The sequence below is a fragment of the Cynocephalus volans genome, chromosome 3, assembly GCF_027409185.1.
Source record: "Cynocephalus volans isolate mCynVol1 chromosome 3, mCynVol1.pri, whole genome shotgun sequence".
NCBI lineage: Eukaryota > Metazoa > Chordata > Mammalia > Dermoptera > Cynocephalidae > Cynocephalus > Cynocephalus volans.
In genome coordinates, this window is record NC_084462.1 from 17,016,911 (window position 1) to 17,036,880 (window position 19,970).

At 47.7% G+C, this 19,970-nt stretch overlaps 1 protein-coding gene across 2 annotated transcripts in view; it reads right to left on the reverse strand.

Moving 5' to 3' along the window:
• The window catches only part of MAD1L1 (mitotic arrest deficient 1 like 1), a 461,087-nt gene that overhangs the window by 201,030 nt on the left and 240,087 nt on the right, over positions 1-19,970 (reverse strand). For both annotated transcript variants that reach the window (XM_063089903.1, XM_063089902.1), the window contains one exon: positions 6,780-6,836. In XM_063089903.1, the coding sequence (XP_062945973.1) occupies positions 6,780-6,836 (57 nt within the window). The remainder of the gene's footprint in view (positions 1-6,779; positions 6,837-19,970) is intronic.

Below are 19,970 nucleotides of genomic sequence, written 5' to 3' on the forward strand. Positions count from 1 at the left end.
CTAGTGTTTCAGCTAAAAAAAAAATAAAAACAAACAGAAACAAAGCTGAAAGCTGTGCAAGTCTAGCGGTGGTACAGGTAACTCACCCCCACCTGGGCATGTGGAGGGCACCAACCGACCTAATGGCGGTTTCTGCCACCCAAGACCCAGCTCTTCTGATTTGGAAGCCTGGCCCCATTTACACATTAGGAGGTGTGTCGGGGCCTGGTGGGTGCATCTGTGAGCATGTGCTTCCAATAGGCTCCTGAACCTTCACTGAATCAGTAAGGCTGCCTCCTCTAGAAGAGTCGTTCTTAACACGGGGGCTGGGGGAGGGGATCCAGGAATCCTCTAAAAACCCAGTGAAAGCTGCAATCCCTCTCTCCAGAAAAACATACACATAACATGTTTGCGTACAACTGCAAGGGCTTTATGCCTACCAGTGGATGCTAAATAAAGAATCCCTGCTTATGTTTTGAACATCATACACTGTACACATGTATCAAAATATTACTCTGTACCTGTACCCCATGAATATGTACAATTAAATAGATAGATATAAACCTTCCTTAGGAGAAACAACTGAATTTGAAGGTCTCTCTACAGAAAAGGTCTTCCCCTCTACATGTCAGCCCCAATCCTGCATCTACCTTTTTAGTACACCTGAGGCTTCCTCGTGTTCCTGTGAAGACTCTTATGTGGAAGCTAACTTTGTTGGGAAGCTCTCCCGCGACTGTTTACTGGATCACACACAAACACAAGTCCCCATGTTTCCTAGTTAAAGGGAAAGTCCAAGTGTCCAAAGAACAGGGCACACAAGATGACGGCATGAGCATCCACCACCAGGGAGGCAGACAGGGCGGCCAGGGCAGGAAGGGAGTCTGCTCCAGAGGAAAGGAATGGCAGGGCAGATGCTGCCGTCAGAGGACTCACTACCGTCTCCACTGGAGCATGCCCACGGGCGCACAGCAATGCATGGGACAGACTCCACGGTGAAGATGGTGTGGATAACAGTGAGGGGCAGAATCCCTGGAAGCTGAAACAATAAGGAACTGAAAGCTGAGGAAAAGCCTAGCCAGAGGAGCACTGTAGAGACATGACAAGTTTACATCACAGAAAAATATCTTGTACTTAGAAAAACTAGGATGAGCGTCAGATTTTTTCTTCTATATGGAATTATTCCCATGGTTTTTAAAAGATAAATTAACCAATTTCCTTTTTTGTGGCTATTCTAGACTAAATCTTAAGTTTTGTGGGGTGGCATCCATAGGACTTTTCACTGCTCCAAGTCTAAGTGCCCACCTCTTCATTTCCCTCCCCAGACAGCTGAAAGAGGCCCCCACATCACATGGTGAACGTGGAACCAGCAGTCAGGTAAAAACACAGCAGGCAAGTAGCTGGAATGATCAAATACCCAGAAATAAACCTAACAAGAAGTAGGCAACACTCACTAGAAGAAAATGATCAAACTCAAGTGAAGGACTGAAGAGATGACCTAAACATGGGGAGAGACACAGTGTTTCTGAGTGGGGGGATCAATGTTGCAGAGAGTTTGCTTTTCCCACATCAGTCTACAAACTAAGGCAATTCCGATAGGATTTCTATGAAACTTCGCAAGGTGACTCTAAAGTTTACCTGGAAAAGAAAATATGAAAATATCTAAGATAATTCTGAAAAAGAAAAAAAAAAAAGTCATGACATATCAGAAATCAAATACACCGTGAGGCTCTGCTAACTTCAACACTGCATTGTACTAGTCCAGATAAAAACAAGTTCAAGTACTCCCTCTGCACTGAGATTTTTCTTCCAGTTTTTGGAAGAGGAGCAGGGATCTGAGTACCTTCCACAACCAATAAAAATTTATTTTCTGGGCTAAGAAAACATCTTTTCAGTCTACTGTTTCTAAAATGCAGATGATCAACAATATTAAGTCACCAGCATTTTCTTCTTAGATCTTTACAAACTGGGCAAACCCACAAAGACTGGTACCCAGACTGGGAAAGGGGATGGAGGGAGAATGAATTGCTTTCCTCCTGAATGTCCACATCCAGACATTCAGAAAATACTTTAAAATCACCAGCTGACTGGCTGGCCCTGGGCTGGTGTTCTGTGGAGGTCCACAGAATCCAATATCTTTACAGGGTTCATAGACCAACTGGGATAAGGAGGCTCCTACCCTGTCCACAGTGCTGGTCACAGGATCTGGAGTCTGACTGCCTGGGTCTGAACCCCACATGCTCTCCACCAGCAGGCTGTGTGAACATGGTCATGTTACTAATCCTCTCTGTGCCTCTTCCCTCTCCTGAATAACTGGGACCATCAAACTGACCAGCTCGTCGGTTTGCTGTGAGAATTACAGTGAGATAATCCAGGTGAAGCAATAAGCATGTACCTGGTACCAGGAGAGCACCCAGCAAATACTGGCTACCATGATATGCTCATCTCTATACTGAGGACACTTATCAACTGCCCTGCCAGTGCTTCGCCTCCTGATGAGAAGCCACGCTCCTGCTCGAGAGAGGGCCACAGAGAGCCCAGGTCCTTCTCCACACAGGACCACTGGCCCTGACCTGCTGGAGCATTGTCAGATCCTAGAATCTATCTGTAAGGCACCCATCACTGGTCCCCGTGCAGAGCAGGCCTCCACACGCAGTAGCCTCTGTCACACTGACTGCTTGAGAGGTAAAAGAAAGCAGGGCAAGTGACATGAAGTAGTCTGGCCAGGCCTTGGTTCTGCCACAGCCACAGCCCTTTCCTGGGGCAGCCCCACTGCAGGCTACCCTGGGAGCAAGGAGGGAGACAATGAGGAATCGTTAAGGGAAAGTGGGAATCAAGGAAGACGACTGCTTAATTACACAGAGCTGTGAGGGGTGTAATTCCTCTACATCAGAAAACAAATCTTCAATTCTCACTCCCTGAAGTATTAAAAAAATTAGAGGATTTTTTTTATAGTTGTAATCAAAAAACTCATTCCTCCAGCCACTGCTGGTCATATCTAATTAGGGAGAGGTACATTAATGATACAACTATGGCCCAGGACATCTTTCTTCTGATATTAATTGCATTTAAAGAAAAAAGCATGAATTGTAATTATGCTTACTAATTAGTATGGGTTTACTAATTAACAACAGAAAGTCAAACTGCCTTTGTCTTGTCATCTGCAAATAGCTAAAGATGTTTAAATCATTCCTTTTTCTCCTTTCCTAAGCAGTGATCTGACTTTGGGACAGAAAATAGCAGGCAAGGGAGTTATGAACTGGGAGATGACACAGGTACCAGGGCCGCATCCCAAACCATAGTGGACGTAGGGTCTGCGGGATATGGACAGTGACACCTGCATGTGAAGGCGTCTCCACATAAAGGCCTGGGTTTGAAAGCCACCTGAGCCCCAGCTTTCCCAGGAGCCAGAGGTGTCCCTGCCCCAGATAGCACCCACTGCCAAGGCTGGGAATGGGAGGGGAGTGGCCAAGAGCCAGACCCAAGGCAGACTCCAGCCCTCCTAGTCTCACAGGAGCTGCGGCAGCTTGTTTCTCCTTTCCAATCTCTCTTTCCTCCACCAAAAAAACAAAAAGCTAGTCAGGTCAGTGGGGCACCTCAGAAGCAAAAACTTTCTTCAAACAGAACCACATGCATTTTACTTGTAATCCCAAGACAGAAAACCAGTGGGACTAAGAGGGGCTCCGGTTTACACAGAGGAGGGGAGGGCTGGCAGCCACCAGGGCCAAGGCAAGCTGGGACGTGGAGGCCCATGAGGCCGGCCAGCTCTGCGCTTGGCACCCCTCTACCCAGCGCCTCCTATGAAGGGCACTGCATGCAGCAAGAAGGACATGGAGCCAAGAAATGCAGCCTCCTGTCCCCTCAGGAGCCTGCCTAGAGGGGACTACAACTCAGAATGGAAGGACATGGTCAAGAACACAAGCTGAAATCCAAACAAGGAGTCAAGTTAGCCGGCAGCAAATGGGCCTGCGAGCCCAGGAAAAGGGAGGGAGGAGAGAACTTTCCAGGAAGAGGCCTTGCCACAAGCAGAGGCCTGGAGGAGGAAGAACATGGATGCTCTGTGAGCTGATGAAATTTTTTTTAGCTTTTCAGCTGCACCAGCCACAATGGCACACAAAACCAGTGCCCACTGCAGAAGCTGGTGCAGACAGAGCACACTCACACAGGTGCAGAAGGTTCTGCTGGAAGCACTCCTAGACTCAGGCTCTCTACTCTGGATAAACTTCGTTAACAAGCTGCAATGGTGTCAGGAGGTCTCCTTGACAGGTGAGAAGTCTGGGGCTGGCCAAGCTCACACAAGTAACTGGTGGCAGAATCAGAATGCGAACACAGATCTGTCAGATTCCAGGCCCCCCACACAACCTTCACTGTGGTCAGGAACTGGGCCTCAGGGAGCTTTACTGAGGACAGAAGCACAGAGGTCCTCGGTCTCCCCACATGAGTGCAACCTGCCTGCTATTTCTTATTCTCCTTTTAACTGAGAAGGAGAAGAGAGAAGTGAAATAAGCTAAAGATGAGACCATCAAAGGCAGAGATTACAAACCTGTCTGAGGAGACAGCTCCAGCCCAGACTCAAAAACAAGCCTGAAGAAAACCAACAGAAGCGGCGCAGCACCCTGTCAGTCTACATCACAGGAACCTGTGCCTGCCTTCAGGGGTACAGGCTGAAAATGCACTCAGAGAATGAGGCTGGGGGGACCCTGCCCATCTCTGCTGGGTCAGCACATGGGACAACCCACATTTCATCAAAAGCTTCATGCTGAGCACTTCCCTAAGGTACCCCAGTAGCCTGGGGGTGGGAGGCTCTGCACTAAGATTAGGGGTACAGGGTCTTCCACCCTGGCCAAAATCAGAATCACCTGGGGAGAAGAAAAATCATGACCCTGCCTGGCACCCCCCTACAAATTCTGAGTCGATGCTATAAGCCCAGGCATCAGTACCTCAAAGCTCCTGGGTGCTTCAAACAAGGAACAGAAATTATATGGGAGAAGGGTGGGGGGTCGAGTCACCAGCTCCGAGGCATTCATGCTCATGTGGAAAATTGGGGAGTCCAAACTCAAGTACAGCTGTGGGTGACTGGCAAGTCCTCAGTCCTAAAGCCACGGGCCTGTCATAAACTCAGCACAGCTCCAGTCCTAATTCCTCTCAGCCTCATGTACATTTTGGAAACGAGGCCCTTGGGCATGTTTCAATTCAGGTCAACACCGAGGAAGCCACGCATGTTAACACACAGAACATCGGGGGCTCCAGGGGCTTCTTCAAATGGAGTCATCGTCTTCAAAGAACACTCCTCACCCCAGCCCCAGATTCTCCAAAGTCAACACAAAATAGGGCCCTTATTTAAGGAGCCTGGAAAGCTCAGTTAATGAGAAGGAAGCACTGACAGTTCACGGGTCTGGAAAAGATGAAGACTGAGCTGCACACTAGGGGCTTGTCCCACAACTACCAACACTGCCACAGGTGGAAAAAGGCCAAGGCATTCCTGTTAATCACCCACATGCTCATGCACCAGACCCCACAGTCTACAGAACCCTGCCTTGCCCGCCTCTTACTCAGAGTAGGAGCATTTGCCAGCTCTCATCCTGAACCATCCTGGAGGAAGGTAGTGAGCTTGGAGTAGGGCCTCCTACTGAACAACAAAGTTATAATGGGTGCCCCTTAAAGTACAGCAGTAATGAATGCCCACTGCAGAAAACAGAGAGAAAAAACAAACAAAAAACCCATGTTATTTGTACGGCCTGAAAATAACTATGGTGAACACTTAAATTTTAGAAACATACGTAAATAGAAGGACTGCACTGTAATAGTCTTACAGCCCGCTCTTCCCTCCGTTTACCTACATATCCCAGCATGACCTGCAATATTCTTCTCTGGCACACCTTGGCCCTGGTTAAACCCCATTAGACAACGTCTGTGCATACTGGGAAGCCCCTAAGCAGGGCAGAAACTGCTCACCAGCCTTGCTTCAAGTTCACACCATGAGTCTCACTGGGCACTGGCAGCACCCCATCGCCTCCTCCCTAACAGATCTACTTTCTCTACTGGGCCTTACAACTCACTTTGGAAAAAGAAAGAGAAGAAGGAAGCAGTAGGGGTCCCGCCAGCCACCTGCACCTCCCTCTGGCACCTGGCAGAGGGCCCTGCCGCCTCCAGCCTCTCTCAACCCCACTGGGATGCTCCCATCAGTATGGGAGTTGCCCATCGGGTAACATAAACTCTCTCCGGATCCAGTCTCACTGTGCAGCTCAAGCCACTCTCCTCAGCCCTTCAGAGCAAACACCTCAGAAGATTGCCTCTACTCAGTTTCCCCAGCCTCTGCGAGTCCAGTCAAGCTTTCCCTGCCTCTCTTCGGAAACAGCTGTCACTAGGATCATTAACAAAAAGCCTGTTGCCAAAGCCAAAGGCAATTCTCTGCTCCTCTTATAGATCCTCTTGGCAGAGTCTGACCAAGCCAGTCACTCTACACTAGAAACAATTCCCTCTCCAGGGCTCTGGGAAAGAAACTGCCCTTCCCTGGGTCCCCAATTCATGGCCACTCCCCCAGACCAGAAATCTAGATGCTGGAGTGCCCTGACTTCACTGCTACCTATGCAGTCTTCACTGGGAGTACTTTCCACATCCATTTTTAACACCATTTCCAATGACAGAGAAGGACCATGGCCATGGTGGAAGCTACTCGCTTGCACCTGCAGGACGCTGATGGGGGCAGGAGTTCCTGCCCAGGGCCAGGACTCAAAGTGCCCTAAACCCTAGAGTTCCCTTTACCACAGAGGCAACACACAAGCACCCATCTCGGGGCTTACCATGTCCGCTCTTTGTTTCTGGCCTCCCAGCTCCTCCAGGGCCTGTGACAGCTGAGCCTGCAAGACATGAGAGTGAGTGGGTCAGAGGCTATAGGTGAACAGGCCTTCTCCGTGGGGTTGCAGTGAATGTACCTCCCACCACCCCTGCGGCCTCTACTCCTGCTTAGTACACAGGGCCCCTGGAACCAGGCAGTAGGCAGCTGGCACTATTGACCAGGGCCAGAACTGCTGCCCCAGTGAGGCCCAGGATCCTACTGTTTGGAGAAGGTACCTGAGTGGGGAGCCAGGTAACATGACAGAACACAAAGTCCATCCCCAAACCTGCCACTTGAAACTAACTATGAATTATAAGTGACACAGAGGAGAGATCCTAAGAGGGACTATGGGATTATGGGTAGAAATAGAGGGGAGACAGGCAGGATGGGAGTTTCAATGCCCCTAGTGATAGAGGAGGAAAACAATTCACCCTCAACTTCTCAGCACACCGTGTTCTGGAAGAACTGATTAAGGTGACTTTATTGACAGAGGCCACATCTCAGAAAATCTCTGAAGCTCCTGAACCATGGCTACCACTGAATAGAATGCCAGAATACAGACAGTGTCCCCTCCCTCAACCCCTCCCCAAAGGTGTCTGGCCCATCCCCTCCCCACAAGGGTAGAAAAGCAGGGAGGTTCCTGACTATCCAAGCCAGCGATGGCCATGCTAGGGCCTGAGAACCCAGCAGCCTTCTCCTGACAAAGGGCCCTCACCAAGCACCAACTTTGAGCCACGACTTCAGGGGTTGGGGAGAGAAGCCTTTGCTGGAGCAATCCAGTTCCAGGGAGCTCCTTATCTCAGGGACCCCAAGCAGAAACCCAAGAGGCTGCCATGCCTCAGCAGTCTGGCTGGCATGGAAAGCCACCACAGAACAGGCACAAACCACACTTCAGAGCAGGAATATGGGTGCCCAAAAGTAGAGGTCACCTGATCTAAGCCCTAATCGGTCACATCATCCCCTGTCCCCCAACTCTCCGAGGGGCCTCGAAGCCCATGAGAATAGTTGGCCTCCAGAGTCCCATGCAGATTCCTCACTGGCCGCATCTTAGACCAGGTCACGCTCAGAAAATGAGAACAGATCGTGCACTTCTTGCAGAAGAGAACACAAAATAAACGTATCAAGTGAGCTACATGACCACTGTTGAAAAAACTGCATGGCATGTGCCTCTCCCAGCTACTATGTAGAAGTATTTTTCATTCTTTATTCAGTTAGTGATCCACCAGGCCCTGAGCAGACACATGAGGAGGTGACGGTGCCCTTCACTGCACAGAGCACAGGTGGTGATTCCTCCCAAGAAAGGACCATGTCTACCAGGGAAGAAGAGCTAAAACAAGGCCAGCCCTGCCTCCTTTCACCGCCATTCCACACCATCCCCTGAGTGGGAGGACACTAACGTGGGACCCCTTGTAAGGACTCAAGCATCCCGCTTCTGAAGACCTGCAGGAAGGGGAGACTCCAATGCAGTGGTACCTGAGGGCAGTGGGGAAAATGGCATCTCCACTGTAATACTGTATTGCTCAAGTCCTGCCAAACCCCAGACAACTGAGGGCATTTGTTTTCTATGTGCTACCTCTTTCTACTAGGCCAGGCTGTCTGTTAAAAGCTCATTGGTACTTTGCAGGCCTGAGTGAAACAATACTCCCAGGACTGAAGCTAAAACAGAAGAGAAGTGCTGGCAACACAGGAGTAAAATGAAAATCATTACTGCAACAACGAATCTTCCAGAAATAATATCTACAGAAACAAAACATAAACAAAAATGACTCCCCACCACCACCACCAGTTAAACGCATGTGCTGAGCTTGGTGCCTGGTCTGTGAACCAGAGAGAAACAGATGGCTGCCTCGGACTCCCTCAGCCTGAGCACCAAGACACCAGCACAGCCACCAGGTGGGCACGACAAGGGGAGGGGGCACAGGGAGGACTAGGGGCTCAGAAGTGAAGTCACACCCCAAACCTGCACAGCAGTCAGGGACGAGGGCAGGACTAGAAGCCAGGCCCACATGACTGCGGGGCCCTGCTCTTCCTGCTACATGCCCACCAGGAACAGAAACCCCAGAGCCTGCCTCTGCCCTCTGAACACATGATCCCTTCACATTGCCCCACAAAAGATGCTGCCTCCCTCCCCACTGTCTTATGATCAAGGGGAATGTAGAACTGATACAACAACCTCGCTACCTGGTTAGGATCAGGAATACACACAGAACACCCACAAAGCAGTAAGGAAAAAAAAAAAACATGATTTTAAAAATGGGCAAAATATTTCCTAGAAAAGGAAATACATATGGCTAGTAAACATAGGAAAAAGTAATCAACATCATTAGTTAATAGGAAAATGTAAATCAAGAAATAGCACTTTGCATCCATTTGACTGCCAAAAATTAAGAATTTAGACAATATTGAGAGTTGGAAAGGACACAAATCAATCGGATCTTACATAAGTTGATGATGGGAATGAAAACTACTAAATTACTTTTGAAAATAATTTGGTATTTCATTAAAGTTTAACATTTGTATCCCCTATAACTCAGTCATTCCACTCCTAGGTATATATTCAAAGAAACTATTAAACATGTCCACAGCAGCTATGGACAAAACTGTCCCCACTTGCATTGCAACAGTAAAAATCTGAAACAACTTAGAGGCCCCTCAGCAAGAGAATGAATGAAAAGCTGGATATGCTACAGCCACGTGCAACACCTGCACGTGACAAAGAGAGCAAATCTCAGATGACAAAAGAGTGTGTTACTCTTTCTGTGGCAAGGTTTGAACCTTTGAGTTGGGGGGAGGGTTCTCCCATGTTCTTTAAACAAAACTTAAAAACATAAAAGAAGACCATATATGGACCAGTGACAGCATGTGTTATGAATCCAGGTACTTTACCTCATTCTGTGCACTTTTGGCACAAGAGAAAAACAAGGCCAGTGTGTCAGTCCTGTGCCGAGAGCCCTCGATCACTCCCCTCTATCCACACAAGGCCCAGGTTGCCCAAACCTCGCACTGCCTCCTCCTCGCTGCCTCTGCTTTGCTCGACAGTCTGTGTGCTGCTCCTTGAACAGGCCCCTCCTCAGGGCCTTGCACCTGCTTCTCCTTCCTTCTCCCAATTCCTTCCCTGATTTGTCCCCACATCCCTTGGGTCTCCTCTCAGACAGGAGCTAAGCTCCATCCCACGACCCTGTTTTTGCCTTCACTGCCCTCCTAACTGCCTAAACACAGGTGCCTGTGTCCTGACAGTCAGGCCTAGGGAGGTCAGGCAGGTGTGCCTCCTAAGTGGCAGCACGGAGGGAAGGCCAAGAGGAAGGCTATGGGGCCAGCCCAGGTGTGACACCAAGAGCCAGCACTACATCATCATGGGAAGGGGGAGGATAAGCCTATTAAGGATGGGATCTGCAGCGTGGGGGCTGAGCAGATGTGGGGGTGAGGGAGAAGTCAGGAGTGAAGCCAGAGTCCTGGCCTGGGTGGCTAAAAAAAATCACAGGGCAAGCCACTAAGATGGAAGAGACTGAAGAAGGAGAATGTGTGTGTTCATGGGTAGGGCATATGTACACGTGGGGGGCAGGGTTAGGGGAATGTGATGAGTTTGGGGACACAGAGGAAGAGGCCCGCTGGTCATGGGAAATGGGGGGCAGTAGGCACAGTCTCTAGGATCACAGCCAGCAGAAGGTGGACCGAGACAACAGCACACAATCCCTCAACCACTCAGATCTGTAGGAGCCTGCTTGGCCCACCCTGATGTGCACAGGGCAGGTGCCCAGAGCTCCTCTATAGGTCCAGAGGGAGGCCAAGACAGTCAGTGCAGGATGTTCTGTGGGGTCATCCTGGGGCACCTGCCCAGTTCTGGACATCAGAGCAGACTCAAACCCAGTCTTGAGGCCCAACCAGAAGCCACAGGCATAAGCACCTGTGACCTCCCAGAGCCTCCCCTGTGGCATCTAACTCAGTGGTGACACCTGTGCACCCCTGGTCCCCACACAACACCAACAGGTGAGCAAGCAGCCTTGAACTCATTGACTTTGAAGATGCTGACAACCAGCCCCACCTGGTGCCCTTGCCACCCAAGGGGGAGGCTCTGGACCCTGCCCAGCCAACAATTTTGTCAGGAGGCAGGTGACCACAGGCACGACAGACTATGCAGTGCAGGATCTGCTTGAGGGAGAGCACTGCTCACTAGGAACACCACATGCCTCAGGCTCTGTGAACTATCTTTGCAAACACACCACCCTCTCTCTTCACAGTCAGCAGAACCAAGCATGTCCCAGCTGAACCCTGGATAATCTGACTTGCAGCTGGGGTCACAAAGTAGGCATGCAGTTAGGCTCCACACCAGCGGCTGGGAATAGCAAACAGAAATGAAATACTCCCCGGAGGAGCCCAGATGCCACACACTTTGCCAAGCACACCTGTGTGCTCCTGTGACCCAGGGAGCAGGGTCATGGGGGCCTGACTGTGTACTGTGCTGAAGGGCAGAGTCGTGGTACCTGGGACGCATCCCCAATCCACACTCACTCACACGCTCTGTCTCTGGGCAGCGCTGCGGAGTAAAGTCTAGAAGCCCCACGACTCAGCACCTCTCCCAAATCATCCCAGGCCCACATGTCACTGGGCCACAGAGACCACCCCAAGTGTAGGGGATGGCAATAATAAGGTACTGAGCTGAACCAGGTGGCTATGAGGCAACCACAGAGCAGGCTTCTGCATTAGAGCCACTTACGAGCCCCCTGTGACTGTAGGCATGATGCATGCCACACCTGGCACGCTGCCCTGGGCACAGAGATGGCCATTGTGGTCATCAGGCCTCAGGCGACAACTACTGTGCATCGGGTATGTATTAGTCCATTTCTGTTGCTTATAGCAAAATACCTGGAACTGGGTAATTTATAAGAAAACAAAATTTATTGCTTACAGTTCAGAAGCTGGGAAGTCCAAAGTCCAGGGAACACATTTGGTGAAGGTCTTCACTGGTGGTGGCTTTATAGGGATGCAGGGGTCTCACATGGCAGAAAATGGAGGAGCAGAGAGAGAGACTCTCACTATCCTTTTAAAGCCCTCAGAACCATGCCCCTGACCACCATTATTAATCCATTCATTAATCACTTCTTCAAGGCCCCACTTTTCAATTACCATAATAGGATTTCCTATCCTCTATAGTTAGAATGAGGATTAAGCTTCTAACATATGGACTTTGGGGGACACAACACAATCAATCCACAGCATAATGTGACACATCATCACCCCGATTTAAGTGAGCCATGTGGCAGCCCTGAGGTCGGTGGTCCTATGGCACAGGAGCTGTCAGGAAGCAGCAGTGCTGACAGCGGGTCTGTCCAATGCCCAGGCCACCCCTTGGCTCTCCTGTACCTCCCCATGCAGAGCCAGTGAGCGAGTGAATAAGCGATGCGCAAGCATGGAAATGGAGCAGTGACCAATGGGAGCCCATCGAGGTCTATGGTGGGAACAAGTCAGGCCACAAGGACTCAGCCTTCACAGCCGTGCCCAGGTGATTAGGCCAAGACAACACTGCAGACATTTGTAGAACATTTTAACAACGCTTCTGACTAAGAAATTTGGGCCCAAATACAAGTTTGTTTATATCTGGGTGATCAACTTAAAGCAAAACTTTTGATTAATAGGTAGATGTCAATCTAAGGAGTTTGTCTCTGTCTCTAGCCCTGTTCTGTTCAACACTTCTAACCAATGACTTGAAAGAAATACATACAGAAAACCTTCTCAAATCCTCACATGATCTGGGGCTTGGAAATATAGCAAATACGAGATTTTAGTGAGATCCCAAAAAGCACTGCATTTTGAATCAAGCATGTGCCTGCATTTACCTAAGGGAGGTCCACCACAGAGCAGCTCCTGTGAAAAATGCAGCCCTGGGAATGGGGCCATGACGATGACTGTTATCTCAGTAAGAGCAGTGGTGGGTTCTGAACCGCTTGCCACACACAGGCCAAGGTGCCCTGGCAAGGCCACTGTCTCCCGGAGAGATGGAGCCTTAGGTCAAAAAGGCAGACGCTGACAAGCTAAAGTATTCCTAAAGAGGTGACCAGGATGACAGAGGGCACGGCACTGAGCCACTTAGCCATGAAGAGAGAAGACTTCCAGAGACTGCAAGAGCTATTTTGAATGTACAAAGACATCACATTCACACTATAGTGAGGAACCCACCAGGGTACCAATCATGTCCTATTTCTCCAACTCGGTGGAAGTTACAAAGATGTGTTCACTTTATGATGATTAATCAAGCTACACACTTATAAACTACATATCTGCATATGTATTTTATACTTCCATAAAAAAGGTATATTTTTAAAATATATACTCAAACACTCTGGAGGACAAATTAGGAAAAAAGAAAGGGTCAGCTACTATAAAAGGAAGAAGTTTTCAACTCACCATCCCTGAAAATAATCAGACAACCCACTGCATCTCCCCTGACAGAAAGGCTGAATGGGACATCACACAACCTTGATCCAAGATGACTATAGGCTGGGGATTCTCAGCAGAGTGGGCCCCAGACAGAAGCTCAACAGGCAAAGGGGATGGAATTCCAGGAGCATGGAACAACACAATCAAAGGTACAGACATGGGAAAGGGCAGGCAGGCAGGCAGGCAGGAAGGAGGTTTTTTCATTTTTTAGCAAAATTTTATTTTTATTTTTTAATTGAAATATAATTGAATATACATATTTATGGGGTAAGAATTGACTACCAGTATTTGTGTACAATATGTGATGATCAAATCAACATTATTAGCATGTTCATTATTATAAATCATAATTATTCTTTGTTTCCCTTACCTAGTTTCTCCTTAACCCCTTCCTTCCCCCTTTCCCACCTCTAGTAACCATAGGTCTGTTCTCTCTCTCTGAAAGTTCAACGAATTATTGTGGTCTTTCTTTTTTTGCTCCCACTTATGAGTGAGGATATATGGTATTTCTCTTTCTGCGCCTGGCCTATTTCACCTAACATAATTTTCTCCAAGCTTGTCCATGTTGCTGCAAATGGCAGATTTTCATTCTTTTTTATGGCTCAGTAGCATTCTATTGTGCATTTATACCTCATTTTCCTTACCTAGTCATCTGTCAAACATTTAGGTTGGTTCCATATCTTGGCTATTGCAAATAGAGCTGCAATGAACATGGGAGTGCAGGTATCCCTTCAACATGATGATTTCCATTCCTTTGGGTATGTACCCAGAAGTGGGATTGCTGGATCATATGTAGATCTATCTGTAGTTGTTTGAGAAACTTCCATACTGTATTCCATAATGGCTGTACTAATTTACAGTCCCACCAACAGTGTAGAAGAGTTCCCTTTTTTTCCACATCCTTGTCAGCATTTGTTACTTGCAGTCTTTTTGATGATAGCCAGTCTAACTAGGGTGAGATGGTATCTTCAATGTGGTTTTGATTTGCATTTCCCTGATTAGTGAGGTTGAGCATTTTTTCATGTATCTGTTGACCATTCGTATGTCCCCCTTTGAAAAATGTCTATTTAGCTCCCTTGCCCCACCCCCCTTTTTTTTTACTGTGAAGTTGAGTTGCTTGTATAATCTGGATATTAATCCCTTGTCATATGTACAGTTTGCAAATATTTTCTCCCATTCCATAGGCTGTCTTTCCACTCTGTTGATTGTTTCTTTTGCTGTGCAGAAGCTTTTTAGTTTTATATAGTGGCATTTGTTTATTTTTTCTTTTGTTGCTTGTGCTTTTGGGTCTTATTCACAAAGTCTTTGCCCAGTCCTACCTCCCTGAAGTGTTCCTCCTATGTCTTCTTTTAGGAGTTTCGTATAGTTTTAGGTCTTTTACTTAAGTCTTTAATCCATTTTGAGTTGATTTTAGTATATGGTGAGAGGTACAGGTCTAGTTTCATTCTCCTGCATATGAATGTCCAATTTTCCCAGCATCGTTTATTGAAGAGGTGGACTTTTCCCCAATGTATGTTCTTGTTTCCTTTGTCAAAGATCAGTTGGCTGTTAAGTATGTGGGTTGATTTCTGGGTTCTCTATTCTGTTCCATTGGTTCTGATGTCTATTTTTATGCCAGTACCATGCTGTTTTGGTTACTATAGCTTTGCAGTATAATTTGAAGTCAGGTAGTGTTATACCTCCAGTTTTATTTTTTGCTCAGGATTGCTTTGATTATTTGGGGTCTTTCATTGTTTTATATGAGTGCTAGGACTGTTCTGTTTCTGTGAAGAATATCATTGGTATTTTGATGGGGATTGCACTGAATCTATAGATAGCTTTGAGTAGTAAGAACATTTTCACAATGTTAACTCTTTCAATCCAAGAGCATGGAATATATTTCCCCCTTTTTGTGTCCTCTTTAATTTCTTTCAATAGTGATCTGCAGTTTTTGTAGAGATCTTTTGCTTCCTTGGTTAAATTGATTCCTAGGCATTTTATTTTTTTGGTGACTACTGTAAATGGGTTAGCTTTCTTTATTTCTTTTTATGCTAGTTCATTATTGGAAAATAAAAACACTACTGATTTTGGGGTGATGATTTTGTATCCTGCAACATTACTGAAGTTGTTTATCAGCTCTAAGAGTTTTTTGGTAGAGTCTTTAGGTTTTTCAATATATAGGATTTTCTATATATAGGATCATTTTCATCAAAACTTATTTTTATCATAACGAGATACATAATATTTATTGTGTACTAAATTTGGAAATGTATTAATGCAATTAAGTGTATTAAATGTATTAACATCCCCCATGATTTTAATCTTTGAATTTTTTTTTTATTGAAACATAATTGATTGTACTTGTCTGTGGGGTACAGAGTTGCATATCAATACCTATATGCAATATGTGATGCTTGAATCAGGATAATTAGTATATTCAATATTATACAACGTAATCATTTTTTGTGGCCCCTTATCAATTCCTAGGAGGAAGCTTCTTAACCGGTGCATAGACATTCCTAAGGACAAAGCTCGGGGTGCAGCATGAACATCACCACCTTTGGCTCAGGACTTGAAAGGACAGAAAGTGAGAGTTCCTAAGAACAGGACCACAGTACATTTAAAGAAACAGATAAATGGCTCTGTTATCATTCAAGGAAATGCATTACTATTTGTGAATCGACCAGGATAAGTGGTCATGTATGAAGTTTCCAAATAATAACAAGAATGTATTTTTGAAAATGATGGTGGTGTGGACAGAGCAAGCCAGGTGGAGTGGAACGGCCATGGCAGTGGCCTTGGAAGTTCAGTGAACCTGTACTGGTGTGACATTATTTGGCAAGATTAGCAGACAGCAAACAAAAGCAGCACCTAGCAAAGCCCAGCACAGAAAAGGTGTTCTGTAAATATTCATTCTTCCCTCACCTTATCATTCAATAAAAACTGGCAGGGGAAAGAAAAACCAAGGAAACACTAAAACATCCACAGCCTGCTACCAGGAGAGGTGAGGTGAGGACACAAAAAGTAACCACAAGGCTGTAGACTACAGTGTCCCAAGAGAGCCCAGACAGTGTTCTCTGTGAGCTCAGAAGAGGCAAAGGAAGCTCCCAGGCAGGGTGTCAGGGAACATTCAGAGCGGAGGGATTCTTGTGGGTCCCAAAATGCTCTGGAATGTCTATTTCTGGATAAGCTGGAGGAACCAACACCAGATTTACCCTCCCACCTCAATTAACCAGAAAATCAGACAAAACACACAGAACAATGGTCTTCTGACCCTAGAGGACAGGCAGCTCAGAGCTCAGACCCTTCGAGAGAAGGGACGCAGGACAATTCCCACGATCACCCCAACTCACTGCCCCATGGCCTTGCAGGACCCAGGCAGGGAGGAGCACCACAGACAGACCCAACAGGCTTGCTGAGCTGAGGAGTGAAGACCAGGGATGGAGGCGGCCCAGGCAGCTGGAACTCACAGGCACAGTACCAGAGAGGAGAAGAAAATACCTGAACAGACACTCCACAGAGAAGAGAAGTGGCAAAGAAGCACACGAAAAGCTATACACCTTGTTACTCATCAGGGAAAGGCAAATGTAAGCCATAAAGAAACACTGTTGCCCCAGTGGATACAATTAAAAAGACCAACAAAAACCAGAATTCTCACATGTTGTTCATTGATATAACGGTACGGTCACTTTGAAAATCAGTTTTACAACTTATTATAAAAGTTATACCCAACAATCCCTCTCACTCCTATATATCTACCCCAGAGAAATGAAAACATATGTTCACACAAAGACTGGTACTCAAATATTCCTAGAAGTTTTATCCAAAACAGGTAAGGACTGGAAACCACCCTAATCTATCAACTGGTGAATATATAAACACATTTTGGTAGAGCCTTACAACAGAATACTGTTTTATAAGAAAAATGAACTGCTGATACAACAAAGTGGATGAATCTCAGAAGCACTATGCTAAATCTAAGACTACAGATGCAGAGACACTGTATCACTCCCTTTACACAAAGTTCTAGAAAAGGCAAAACTATAACAGCAGCACACAGACTAGTGTCTCCAAGATCCAGGGTCAGGGGGAAACTGCAAAGGGGCACGAGGTAAGTTTCTGTATCATGATTGTAGGGGTGGTTTTATACATTTGTACATGGCTTTATACATTCGTCAAAATTCATCAAACTGTATGTATAAAGTTGGAGAATTTTACTGAGTATAAATTATTTCAATAAAGCTGACTTTTAAAAATTAAAATTCCCAGCAATTAGAAAGAGCAGTGCTCTGAGGACTAACCGTCCCCTTTTGTGTCCCCTGAATCAGCACTCCAGCCACACAGATGTGGCTCTGCAGGGGCTTCAAGAAGGTGAGAACAGCAGTGACCCACAGGTGATTGCTGCTCTCTCAGTCAGTAAAGGCCACCACAACGGAGAAGAAATAGCAGACCAGGTCACTACTGTGAAGTCACCCTCTGCTGCTATCAGCTCTGAATTTATTTTTTAAAACAACTTTATTTTGAAGTGACACAAGTTTCAGACCTACAGAATGTAGCTGGGAAATCGTAGTAGAACAGGTATTGAGGGTCAGGTGATTATGGTGGTTTCAGACTCACAGGGCTCTGGCAAGGCAGAGGCACTACATGGAAGCCCAGTGAACTCCAGCAAGCTTTTGGCCCAGAATGTCCGACCCTGTGCCCAGGCTCTTCCCCTGGGACAAGAAATCTGCATGTGGATGGCTTCAGTGAACAGGAAGAACGCAATGTGCAGGCCCTCCAGCGCACAGGCAGGAAGATATGAGGGCCCATGTAGTGGGCCGAGAACGGCAGGGCTGTCAGACCCACCTCCACCTCACCCAGAGAGGAGACAGACCCCACTCCCGCCCTAATAAATAACCAATGTTGCACTGAGGCCCGTAGGGTAGCTGCTTGGGGCTGTCTGCTCTCCACAACTCTTTGGTGTGGAACAGCTGGTGAAGATCCAGTGGCATTCAGCACTGGACACTCAACAGCCCCCACAGATCCACAGCCCCTTCCCCCAGCACCCCTCCAAATCATCACTAAGTCTGGTGGATTCCACTTCCAGAAGACTCTGGTTTACATCCCCTCCATGCCCTCCCCTCATGGGCCTCTGAGCTCACAAAGCATTCTGTGAAAATGCCCCAGACCCACCCAGAACACGGTGTCCTAGAAGGGCACAGAACACTCTTCATTCCTCCCCCATGGCCAAGCACCCAGACCTCAACTGTGTGGCCTTGTCCAGTGCTACTTCAGTGCCAGGTGCCCACCTCCCCATGGCACCCAGAGGCCGCACAGGAGCTGCTTTATCTGGTCAGCCCCCCAACCCCTAGCTCTCAAGAGTAAGAGACCTTTCCTAAGCCTGGAACAGTAACTCACTGAAATACTGTTATTGTACAAATGACAAATCCCAGAGGTTACTGCCCAGCGACCTAATTCTCTAGCATAAAGCCAGTGTGTGCTAATGGGCAGAGTCCCCATCCCTGCTCATAGGGCTCCTATTCTCTGGCTGGGGAGGCAAAACGGGTTCACACAGAACTCAAAGCAAAGCAAAACTATGCATATGTGCGCACATACTCACACACATGCACATGATGGAATGTTATTAAGTTGAAAGGGTCAAATCAATTTCTCCCAAATGCTTCATTCCTTGAGCCCCATGCCCCACGTCCCACTCAGCCCCTGGCCTGTGCACCTGAACAAGTGGCCTGGTGTGAGGTGGCCATTCATTGTATTCATTCCATTCATGCTTCTCAAGCTCATGGCTCTGCCCAAAATGTTGATGCCATGAGGAAGCAAAGCCTGACAATGAGGAGCTTGCATATCAAGAAACCACATGCAAGAGCCATCAAAGTTGGGTCACAAGGTCTGGGGAGCCCAGGAGCAGTGGTCCCTGTATACTGTTTGGAGAGGAGTTCAAGCAGGGTCTTGCAGACAAAGCAACTTCGGGCTCTTTTTTCAAAGCATCCTGTGATGAAGGCAGAGGGCAGGTAGACAGAACATCCCTGCAGAAACACACTTGGGCCCAAGTACTTTGGCACCGACCATATGGCCTGACTTGGGCCTGCAGAACCACCTTTGGGAGGACTTAGGTGTCTCTTACTTCCTGGGTGACCCTGGTTGAGGCCTCCACCTGGGCCCCCATCCAGTGTCCTCACCTCTGAGGTGAGGACACTGTGCCAAGAGCTCCCAGAGCTCTGCTGGCTCTGCATGGCAGGAGAGGCCCTGAGCTGATGGAGAGAGGGTGGGATTGAGAGATGGGCTTCCTGAGGGACAGGTAGCTGGTGGAGGGGGCCTGGACTGACAGCAGAAAGAGCAGAGCCCAGCAAGCTAGCAGGTTGCTCCTGGGCAAGTTGAGACAACATCTATCCTCAGCCCCTCCTCCATGGCCAGTGCCTCCTAAAAGGGATCCCACCCCTCAGTTCCACCCTACTGGGAGCCAGGCCCCAAAGGAGAAGCAGAGGCTGGGTGCAAGTCTGGCTGGTAGGAAGGACACCGGGATCTGTCCCAGATGGCCTCAGATGCAGGGCTCAGGCTCCCCTGAAGAGGCTAAGCCCACTCAGAGCAGGGTTTCAGGGGACACACCCAGCAGCATCAACAGGCAGATGGGCTGTGGAAAGAGGGCTCCACTACGCAGCCTAGAAAAACCAAGGTAACCAGAGCCCACAGTCCAGCCACACCCCAGCCCCATGTCCCTTGGCAGCGAGTGACCGCAGAACTGCCT